Here is a 12188-nt window from a genome sequence, read left to right on the forward strand (position 1 = left end):
CTACATTTCAAGCCAAATTCGAGCTTCACCTATTTAGGATCAATGAGTAATGAGCTAAGCCTGAAGTCGAACTACTGGAGCTCAAAGTTCTAACTCCATCGAGATTGATTTACTTATATCCTTCTTCCAAATCAAAGCTTTATTGTCGAAGCCAACAATTAAAGGGTGGAGCTTCCAAATCTAACTTAAACCGTTGGTCTACCTTAAAATGGTACTATCCGTCTTAATTGTAAAACAGGTCAAATATTACCCATATAGACAGATGAGACAAGATTATTCTCCTAAATATTGTACTCCTTTTTTTTGTCTCATTCATCTATTTAACTCATCCTATGTTTAAAAAACTTGCAACTTACAAGATTTTGACTTTAAATAGTGAAGTAAATTAAATAGTAAATTAAATTGGCTGGAAACGATTATTAGTTTGAAGTATTACCATTGAGTTTCTTTATTCAGCTTGAAACTTTCTTTGGTTACTAACAAGATTGTTTCTTCTTTTAAAGTTAAACGCTGAACATGACAATCAGTCCACATGGTTTCCGTCAACATGACAATCAGTCTGTCCTATGTCCGGTCGTACCGTTACTTTTATGTGCATTTTATTTTCGTAAATAACCTTCAATTATATTCCCGACGTTTACATCTATTTCCATTCCTTCATTGACAATGAAAAGATTGGTACCGTAATTATTGTGTTACGATCAAACACATTGCACAGAAAAGGGACTAATGACGGATAGATTGGACAGTCAACAAATACACACACATGCTGCACATAGTCAGCGTTTCCGAAGTATACTTCCCATCAAAGCCCTGATTTAAAACATGAAAGTTGCATATATATATTGCTGCATAAACAATAAAATCAAACTTCATAAATGCTACAACTAAAAATTCGAGATCATGTCATCCATGACTTCACACGGTCAGAGACTCGCAGTATCTCAAAGAGACGGTCTTCCTTATAACTTATTGTGAGACCGTTTCATTTATCCCGGTGATGCATTTAAATCAATTCTCGCAATTTTTTTTATAGTCCCTCAGGAGACTAACTATTGTCAAGGATCACATGTTAACAACCAAAAATTCTGTCGTCATTTATGTCCTGTGTTTTACCTGCCAAACACCATAACTTTCCCAAATAGATTTATAGTCAATTATCTCAAAATATAGTAAAAGGCTGAAGATTATGATCTAATCATCCAGCTCAATGATCTTGACAACAGAATCATCGCCAACCTTCTGACAAATGACGACTCGGTCATGTGATTTGATGATACCGAGAGCCTTCCCGTGCTCGAGAGCGACCTTCAATACGGATTCATTTGTTGCACTTGTTGAATCGGCCTGTATTATTTCAACCGCAGAGTTATTTCAATCAACCCGAGTCATTAAAAATCTATAGACATCCCTAACCAAGTGAACTGAGAGAAGAATACTTGAGATTGAGGATGCAAACTTACAGGGTGTCTGGGATCAGCAAGCATGGGGAAGAGACCTCGGACTATCAATGACTGCCTGGCCTGATGATACAAGAGAAGATAAAAGGGTTCAATAAAATGCAAACAGCTTGCACAGGTAAACATAAATAAGTGAGAAATGTACGAGTCAAACCAAGGCCACAGCTCCACCGCCAACAACCAAAAGAGAGCAGTATATGGTAAAATAAGACTTCCTTAGTGGACAAAATGAACAAAAACAAGAGGCTGCTTTTAAATGACCCAAAATGAAAATTGCATCGCATGCAGCTATTTTCCCAAAAAAAAAAAGTGTAATTAGTTTAGTGAGCCATTTCGCTTATCCATCGCAATTCACAATCCAAAATCAATAGTTAGTCCTTTGCTCTATTGGAAATGTAAACAGATAGTATCATTGTGGGCGGTGGCAATTCTGGATAAATATATCAAAAAAAAATGAACATGTTATAAACAATGATCTGGTGTAGGGGAAGCATGAGAGTAAACATGGAAGAGGGTAACTGAAGGATATGGGTGTATTTGAGATTGAAGTAAAAATAGCGTTGCAAAAAGGGGGGCGGGGATTCATATGAAATCTTTTAACTCTTTATTTTTGTTTGAATCTCTTCTTTGCTACTTTAATGTTTTCCATTCTTCTCTTCACACAGTTATTGGTTGATTGTTATGCAAAACACAAAAAAATAACCAAGGAAAATTGTTCAATTGTGAAAAAATTGTTAAACAAAGGAAATAACACTCCCAATGAATCCTCAGTTCCCCAATATAGAGAAAGTATCTTGGTTTATCTTTTTTATATCATGTTGTACTTTTACATTGTTTTGTTGCTACAAAGGTTCATGTTCGGCAACCGCAAAAATATTTTGAGACCAAGTCTTGGCGGTTGTTTGTGAGAGAAAAAACATAAGTATTCAAACTTCAAAGTGCTTGCAGATTCCTCTCTATTATTTAAATAGATCTTCTTTGGTACGATTACACAATTATGATTTATGAGTGTCAAAATACTAAAATAGGACCATCAATTTGAATGCCCCATAAAATAAGTTAATTACTTTCTAACAGCAAACTCAACAAAGTCGGATTTAAGCCACCATACCTCAAAGGCACCAGTAAAACTCCATTTTAGTTGGTTCGTCTTAAGACGGGGAATCACAACAGAGAGAACTGGCATTGTTGGCCTATATTTAGCAATTAATCTGCAATAAACAAGCACCATAATAATGATTAGTTATATATTCCAGACAGAAATCGATAAACCATGCAGAAACTGACAAATCTAATCAGGAGGATCTAGATACAGCAATGAATAATGTAGTGAATGACTTTTACTCAAGACATGAACAGATGAACTTAATGTAACCTCTAGCTTTCGATTTATAGAGCTTACAGCGGACCGTTACTAGAGCAAAACAATGGTTCTTATAATTTTACTCGAAATACCTTGCAGCTCTTCCAGAGGAAGTAAAGCAGATGATAACAGATGCCTTCACCTTTAAGGCAGCCCGCACCTACAGATAGAACGAAAGACCTAATATCAGATAAGAATGAAAAAAATTGCAGGACTTGTATAAAAGAAAAAATACTAGAGTTTCCATGACGAGCTTACAGCAGATGAAGCAATAGATTCCAAGTGAGACATTGGTTCACCCACAAACTTCACAGTTTTCTTGAAATATGCATCTTGATTAAGCACTTTTTCAGCCTGCACAATCAAAATTATGGGGCTTAAAAGAAAGACAAAAATATGACAGTTAAGTGTTAAGGAAAAGTCTGTAATTTAACAAACCTCAAAGCAAATTCTATCAACAGTTTTAACAGTTTCAATAGGGTACAGGCCTCTGAATGTCTCAGCTCCAAGTAGAATTGCATCACTTCCTGCACCCCATATTCAACCATAGAAGACGGTCGTGAACATCAACATGAGTAAAGCAAAGCCAAAGTTCAAACGCCATTTTCTTAGACATACACATTACACAGATAAAAGACCACGGTATATTGAAATAAAAATATCTGTATCAAAACAATAGGGAAAAAATATGCAAATGAAAGAGAAAAAAAGGCAAGATAACAATGAATTTCTAACAGTGTCTCGAGGGTAACTGAGATCACTAACCATCCAACACAGCATTAGCAACATCAGTGGCCTCAGCACGAGTAGGCCTTAGGTTATTGGTCATGCTGTCAACCACACGAGTAACAACAGCTGGCTTGCCAACCATATTGCATCTATGTAAAGCTGCCTTTTGGAACAAAAACACCTTCAAAAGAAGCAGATAACAACTCGTCATAAATGAGCCACAAATACATGCACCAAACAATGCAAGGAATGCTTGTACTCCCTCTGTAATGTCATAATGTTCCATATACGCCACTGTAAGCCTACCACAAGATCGAACCTATTCTAGACCTTCGTTCCCAGCGCAGCAACGCTAGCTAAGCACTACATATCTTCCACTAGTCAATAAAAGAGTTGGTGGAAAGTCGATTGGTAATGTGTGGACAGTGGTCAAGATTGTGGAAGGGGGAGTCCGGACTGGTGATGTTGGGTAAGATGGTGGACCATGGACGGGACTGGGAGATGAACTTAGATGGAGGTCGCGGAGATGACTAGGTCAGGAGTAGGGCTGTGATGGTGGTGGTGTATGCGGTGGCTTTGCGATGTAAGTTAGTTCTTCAGGACTTCGGGTTGTGACTTGTGAGTGGTGGCTGGGTATTAATGGCGGGGTGGATGTTAGGAGTATGGTTACATTCTAACTAAATTAGTTTACTGTAACCGTGACTCACTCGCCATTTTATTTATTATTCCCTCCATTTTTATATTTTCTCATCTTTGTTTTTTTAGGATCAAAGTAACCAAAGTTTGACCATAAATATGTTGGAAATAAAAAATATTAAAAAATAAAACTAAAATATTTAGATTTATTATCAAAACATCTTTCACAAAATAGTATTTACCACCCAAAAAAAAAAAAAAAAAAAAAAAAAGTTAACATATACATGTTGAAAAAAAAACGATCAAAGTTCCACTTAAAGAAACGATGTGCCAGAAAGTAATGGGACTATCATGATATTACGGAGGAAGTACTATTTAGGAAACTGAACAAAGAAAGATGTTCTTAAAGAACAAGATAGCAGCCACACCTTCTCAGGTGGGAGATCAATTCCCAGATTTCCACGAGAAAGAATGATGCCATCGGCCTCTTGGAGAATTTCATCGAAGTGGGTCAAGCCCTACACAAACAGTAACATAAGATACAGAGTAAAATTATTTATCGGTTAGATATTTAGACATGATTGTAACTTGTAAGCATACTAGCTCCTTAAACCAAACTATAGTAGCGCTCACCTCTACAGTTTCAATCTTCGCATATATTTGCGTCTGGCTTAGATCACCTAAACTTGACAGCAGCTCCCGAGCCTGCGCAATTAAGGATTTAAGAAGGTTGTATAATACTACTTATCATCTACAATTTACCAAGAGCCATAAGCACAAGAGAATCATGCATGTAACACCACCTACCTGACGAACATCCTCTGCATGACGAGTATATGATAGTGAAAGGAAGTCAATTTTGTTTTGAACCCCCCAAGTGCTTATGACCTGAGCCGCCACAAAAAGAAGAAAAAAGTTTAATAGAAAGAAATCGACAAAGAAAATCTTTCTTAAAAGCAAAAATGCAGGAAAGTTAAAGACATTGTATTAACTGAGCCTGAGAGCGACTTACCTCCTTATCTTTCTCCGAGAGAGTGGGCATATCAATAGGAACTTGTGAAGCATGCAAAGTAAATAGTGTTCCATCCAATGTTGCAGAATTCTTGATCATACAAACAATGTCGTCCCCCTTTGTCTCAGATACCTGATCAATAATACATGCACCAAAAGCATATCAATAAGTATTGTTCCAACTAAGTCAACACAACACAGGCCATTAAAAGTCTACAGAAATCCAAAAGTAAACCTCAAATATAGAAACTGAGCCCATATATAAGTAATCTAGGTGCATACCTCTAGCCAAACTGATGTGGTCTCACTTCCTGTAAACAAATATTTACCCATAAAGATCATATCTCCCTTCTTCACTGCCTGCAAGATCATTAAAGTCAGTTCAGTATTGCAAAATAGCAAAAATTGTTCTTCAGGTTCCATATAGACCGACCATCGTCCTAAATATTAAAATCATGGCTAATAGCCTAATATTCCCCCAAAATTGCCCAATCAAAGAATGTCATCCTCAATATTCACAACAATTTACGCTTTGAAACAAATATAGTGACCAAAGTTTTAAACAAATTAGGAGGAAAAAGTTCTCATTAGAAGAGGGCTTGAAATCATAATGGACAAAACTGGACCAACAAGTAGCACATCACATGATCACATGGTGTAGGTTACAGGGGAGAGGACACAGGGTGATTTTCCTTTCAACAAAACCAGAAAAAAATATTGCATCAGGAATCCAGCCTATACTTTAGTTCAAAGCAGCTCATTGCTAATAGCATGATAGTACAAATTCTGATTAAGAAGTCCTCTACTAACCCCATCTAGTGAGCCTATTAAAATCAGAGATTGCAAGTTGTAATCATAGGTGCTGCTAGTGCGCATATGAATAGGTGAGCAAGAATCAATGCTCTTCAAAATATTGACAGACGAAAATTAGGACACAAGAATAATACTCCGTAAAGTGATAGACTAAAACCTTAACAAGTATATAAACCATTGCTCAAAGCGCAGAAGTTGTAAATACAAATGATGTTGAGGAAGTTAGTATTACAGTGACAGACTAAAACCTTAACAAGTACATAAACATTGCTAAAAGCGCAGAAGTAGTAAATAAAAAGGATGTTGCGGAAGTTAGTATATTAACAGCTGACCAACCAACTTATAGCTACTACACATGGTCAAATATTCGATGTACAAACCTTCGCAAGCCCATTGTAATTGATGGGTAATATGCTTGAAGAAGCATCTGTCTCTAAATTTGGCGTAAGAGTGACAAATTCATCTTCCTTGAGAGAAATTGCTTGCCCACTTTTATTTACAACTTGCAACTCTGCTCCAACAGTATCTAGCATGACCTGAGATCCACAGAAATGCTGTTAATCTCTTGCTACTTTAATGAACTGCAACCCGAGAATTTACTTCCTTTTAAGCAAAATACACCAACATTTAAGATTAGCAAGACTTTTCGTAATTCAGCAGTGGAAACTTCGTTATTTACTAAATTAGATGAGATTTCATAAAAGAGGGATTTGGTGATATCCGAACTGACAACCTCTTCACAGTTAATGAATACTTCAACAAGTGAATGGGGAGAGATTTGTAGCATACACAAAAAAATCGAAAAATCAACCGAAGGTTGTAGGCAGAGAGATCGGGAGATGGAATGAACAAATTTCATTCAAAGCTAAAACATGACTAATTGAACTTAGGACTTGTTTGGATCGGGCAAAATCTCTTGCTTGGCAAGCATATGGGATAATAGGGAAATTGAGAGATCCATTTTCCCTCCACCAAACCTAACCAAATCCCTCCAACAAAGGAGAAACCCGGAGGGAAAACTTCCGATCTCCATTCCCTCTCCCTTCTCTTCCCTCCCTCTCCCTCTCCTTCCACTTTTACTATCCAAAGTTCCAAACAAACGCTTAAACAACAGTATATTAACTGAAGCTCACTTAAACTAGCTAACAACAGTAGCTAAGATTTAACAAAAATCCTAAATATAGTGAATGATAGTCTTGTTCACAAAAGAACACCAACTACACGAATCTATCATCATCATAGTTACAAATTAATATTTGCTAGCATCAATAACTAACTTCTATTAAATACATCACGTGTTCGATTCAATTAAAAGAAACCTAGCCTCAAGTGATGTTAAGCAGCTAATTCATACTTTCATTAACATATTCACCTTACTAAGCTCCAAACCAAAGATCAAGTATCATCACTCTAAAGATATTAGTTCGAACGAAAATAAAAGAAACGGCAACGCAAGGATTAAAACGACATACAGCGCACAACTTCTTAGTAGCTTTAACAGCAATCTTCAAATTCTCCAAAGTTTGACGGTGAGTCTCAGCATCTCCCCATGATAAGTCAAATCTAGCGACTACACCACCAATATTCAAAATTCACTCCACAAATCGAAACATAAACCCTAGATACCACATCTGTTAGATTAATGAAAAAAAAAAAAAAAAACAAATTAGATGAAAACTGTTAAATTACCAGACATTCCAGCGTTAAGTAAGCCGGAAATGATCTCAACAGATTGAGATCGCGGTCCAAGTGTACCGACGATCTTCGTCATCGCGGAGAAAAAATTCTGCATAAAATTAACAAATCAAAATCAAATCAATGAAATGAACTAGATTCGCACCAAAAAAAAAGGTAGAAAGAGGAGAAAGGTACGGATTTAGAAGGTTCGAGTATGGAAGCCATGCGAATAGGTTCTTCGAGGAGTAAGTGAGTGGAAGGCATGGTTGCGAACTTGCGATGGTGGAAGTATCAAGTATGGAAGTAAGGTTTGAGTGATTGATTAGTGTGTGTTTTAATGGTGGAAGAGGAGAGAGAAAGTGAGTTTCGATTAAGGGAAGTGTTTTTGTTTAAGTTAATAGAAATGTCAATTTTAGTGACCGTTTGGTCGATCGTGATCCCTCGTGTTTAGACTTTAGACCGTAGAGTGGGAGAGTGGTAATGGCCAATACCATGTACGCTGGCCGACTTTAAGTGATCGTCCTACTTTGCGCGGTCTTTTCGTCCTAATTATTTATTTATCTTCATTTAAATACTTTAGATTGTCTTGTTTATTTTGTTTTCGTTAATATGGCTTAATAGAAAGGTAAATTAGTAAATGTTGGGTATATTTATACTAGACTTGTCAAGGTTTGGTCGGAACGGGTCTTAAGTCAAGTTATACAGGACGGGTTTAATAGGGACTGGGTCGATTAAATACGGGTCTTGGATAGTTGGATCGGATTAGGAGTTAGAAAACAGGTCAGACAAAGTTTATAGCGGCTTATTTTACCCAACAATTGTTCGTCTAGTGGTTGTGAACTTGTGTCACTTGTGTTGTGTGTAGATTATCTTAGATCAAGGTCATAGCCTCATAGGTTTAATACTTTTAGTGATATATTTTTTTTCAATGTTTTTATGCTGTGTATATTTTTCCCAATTATATATTTTCTCCATTCCATTCAATTTTATACGTTTGATTTTTGGGCATTATTTATAAGTGGACAGAATCTTCAATACAACTTCTAATCAAGTGCTTGTGGCCCAGTGGTGATTCCAGGCTCCCTCAAAGCGTGGAAAATTCTGCGAATTGCGAGGTCCTGAGTTCAAATCCCACTGTGGGGAATGCATGCGGTTATTTCGGCCTTCGAGGGGAAACCCCGTTGAATAAGTGGACCCTGGGCTTGCCGGTGTCTGGGTGTCCGAGGGTTTGCTCGCTCCTTGGATCAGCCTGGTCGGCCTTTGTGGGGCAATCCCGATGAAGCTGGGGCTGGTAGCTGGGAGAGGGATTCTCCCTTTGCTTGCAAAAAAAAAAATATATAACATAAAAGATAATCATATGAAATCTTATTTAAATTGTCTTAGTGAGTACATTGTGAATATCAAATTTTTATAATTTTTATTAATATATAACTAAATATATGAACAAAAGAAAACAAACATTAATATACTGTATACGTGTATAAAGTAAATGTATAAAATTGAATAAAATGAAAAAAATAATAAATTATTACGGAGTATATTAGAACCTGGTTTCTCATTGTCAAAAATTTAAATTCACCACCTTTTAAATTTCTTTAGTTTTAAGCATACCGTCAACCAAATTCTAGAAACGGCTTTGTTATAACTTCTACATGGTCTTGACTCTTGACTCTTGCACTGTAGGTTGAGCAAAGAGTCAAAAAAAAACAAAAAACAAACAATAGCTAGACTTTTCGTACGTGTATTCCAACACAAATTCTCATATAGACAGCAGATATTTGTCTATAGTTATAAATGGACAAAATATTTACTCACTTTAACATAAAACAAGCAACAAGTTACATGGTGGAGCCCAAAACTATCACTATTTTAAGCATATTTGACCCGTCTTTTAGTTTAGACGGATATAAACCCAGAATGATGCAATTCTAAACAGATAAATATCTTGGATATTTCTTAAGCCACAAGTATGAAGGCAAATACCTATTTTTACCTACTCCATATTTTATTGACCTGAGGAATACTACGTATTACTCCGTAGTATGTATTGACGTAATTTGTTTGCTAAAAAATCCTTAGCATTATAAATGAAGTCCTCCGGGAATTAGTGTTGTTTGGGGCTACAAGCTAGGTAGCACGGACACTTCTCCTAATCAGCCGTCCCGTGTCCGACACCGTGTCGGACACCGACACTCCTCGGACACACGTCGAAACGTGTCGGACACCTACAAAGCCGTGTCTAACTTTCTACATTTATTCGAGCACGTGTCCGACGCGTGTCCATAGTATTTCGGCCGTGTCCGACGCGTGTCCATGATATTTGGACATCATTTGGACTGAATGATGTTCTTTAAGCGTGAAATGAGTCAATAAAGAGATTGATTAAAAGATTCGTTTGGATGGTAAATGAAAACGAGTTATAATCAAGGGCAAGTTTTAGCTTCACTTATTTAAATTTAATATCAAATACGTTTATAAAAATAAAATCAAACGTTTATAATTATAAAATATATATTTTATTAAACTTAAATAACGTGTCCCGTGTCCTAAATTTCAAGGGATGCCGTGTCACGTGTCCGTGTCGTGTCCGTGTCCCGTGTCCGTGTCCGTTTTGGTGCTACCTAGGCTACAAGTCTACACGCACTCTACAACGATATTCCACTCATTTTAAAAAACACAAACTGAATACATATTTGCATTGAATTGAGGTATAAATGTATAATTTGATGGAGCCAAAATTCTCTCCATTTCCTAAAAAGAAATGGAGAGGCCATTACCTATCAACGGCTAAGATTGTATCGTGTCAACATCGAACGGTTCACGATTTATACATAAAAATAAAGGGTTAATAGAGTTAGATGAGATAATATTATTAAATGGGTTTGTGAGAGGAAATGGAGAGAAAAGAAATGGAGAGGATCCTTGTTGAATTTGATGATAGAAGGGCAGTGGTAGAACGAAAGGGGGTTATGAAAAAAAAATGATAATCACCATTCACCAATCTATAGTGACAGATATCACGTGAAAATAAAACTAAAAGTTAGATAAACATAAATGTTCATATTTGATCTCATTTTCTATTGGCCTAGTATTGCCATAAAACAATCCCGTAAAAATGAGTGAAAATAAATAATGGGGAAACATGAATTTTTGATTGACTTTATTCATGGAATAATGTTCATATTTGATCTCATTTTTTCATACTCCCTCATATTCACCAGGTTCTTTACGTTTTCCTTTTCTAGTATGTTCAACAAATTCTTTACGTTTCTTTTTTGGGGTTTAAATGATGGTTAAAACAACAAAAATGCTCCTTAAAACTCGCATGCACCATGATCCAAAAAAATCCGCACTAGCAACTGTTATGGATCCCTTTCTGTAGATGTTTACATAAGTAAAACTCGGGATTGTGATATAAAGTTCCTGAATTTTGGACCATATAAATGGACAATTGGACATACAGAACTAGGGGTGTTAATGAGCCGAGCCGAGCAGACTTTACTCGGCTTGTGCTTAAGAACCAAAACTAGAGCTCGAGCCGATCTCAATCTTACTCGAGTTTGAGAAAAAATTGCTCGTTATCAAGCTTACGAGCTTTAACGCGAGTTCAAGCCAAACACGAGCTTAAATCGAACCTATAAAAAAAATTGTTGATTTTTAAAAAAAAAAAATACTTCTGATATTTTCAATAACAATGCTCAAAGGTTTTATGTAAAAATATTTGGCAAATCAGTGAGGCATTTGATATGTGTGATACAAAGATATAATCATGATAAAATAATTTTATAAAATATGAGTAATATCTTATCTATCACACAAGTTCGAGCAGCTCGCGAGCTTTTCGAGTCGAGCCAGCATTTGCTCGGCGTGACTCACTAAGCTCTGGAGCCAAGCCCAAGCCGAGCTTTAACCGAGTCAATCTCGAATTTCTCCCAAACTCTCTCGTTTCATTATCACCCCTGTACAGAACTTACTCTTTACATCTCATGGGCCTCGCCGTAAAACAATGTTTGGGCCATCAACAATGACTTGTAAGTTGTAACACTGTATTTGCTCTACTGTTTGAGTCATCTAAACAATGTTTTGAACTTTTCATCCATGTGTTACTAGTTCATGTGCTATTTTTGCCTCCAAATTTACAATTACGAACTCTCCCTTCTTTAAATTTTTTGTTTCTTTTTAAAAAAAAAAGTTTAAAATATTAAATTTCGCTATTGGGCGCGATACAAAAATCCTAGCTCCGTACCTTAATTAGTTTAGCACATGATTGCTTTGTGTGTTCTCTCTTTAGAAATCATATATTGTAGACATCTACGAAGTACATGATTATCATCCTTTGTCCCGACTATCTGTTTAGCACATGATTGCTTTGTGTGTTCTCTCTTTAGAAATCATATATTGTAGACATCTACGGAGTACATGATTATCATCCTTTGTCCCGACTATCTGTTTACATTAGCCTTTGGCACATAAAACCAAGAAGAGAGTTCGATACCATT

At 36.3% G+C, this 12188-nt stretch overlaps 1 protein-coding gene across 1 annotated transcript; it reads right to left on the reverse strand.

Annotated features, from left to right (window-relative positions):
* Positions 1-817: 817 nt before the first annotated feature.
* LOC141600363 (pyruvate kinase 1, cytosolic-like) lies at positions 818-8218 on the reverse strand. Its single transcript, XM_074420591.1, has 16 exons — positions 7885-8218; positions 7702-7798; positions 7485-7582; positions 6393-6548; positions 5482-5559; positions 5201-5332; positions 4996-5076; positions 4822-4893; positions 4617-4706; positions 3589-3733; positions 3262-3350; positions 3082-3177; positions 2916-2983; positions 2572-2671; positions 1464-1523; positions 818-1347 (listed from the first exon to the last, which is right to left on the reverse strand). The coding sequence occupies exons 1-16, from the start codon at positions 7951-7953 to the stop codon at positions 1195-1197; spliced, it is 1584 nt and encodes a 527-aa protein (XP_074276692.1). The 5' UTR covers positions 7954-8218; the 3' UTR covers positions 818-1194.
* Between the last annotated feature and the right edge of the window lie 3970 nt (positions 8219-12188).

This window comes from Silene latifolia, chromosome 1 (genome assembly GCF_048544455.1).
Source record: "Silene latifolia isolate original U9 population chromosome 1, ASM4854445v1, whole genome shotgun sequence".
Lineage (NCBI taxonomy): Eukaryota > Viridiplantae > Streptophyta > Magnoliopsida > Caryophyllales > Caryophyllaceae > Silene > Silene latifolia.

Coding starts and splice junctions, on each gene's coding strand:
- LOC141600363 (XM_074420591.1), bottom strand. CDS start 7,953: ATGCCTTCCACTCACTTACTCCTCGAAGAACCTATTCGCATGGCTTCC. Junction 3,178..3,261: donor TTGATAGAATTTGCTTTGAG/GTTTGTTAAATT, acceptor TTGATTGTGCAG/GCTGAAAAAGTGCTTAATCA. Junction 2,984..3,081: donor AATCTATTGCTTCATCTGCT/GTAAGCTCGTCA, acceptor TTCTATCTGTAG/GTGCGGGCTGCCTTAAAGGT.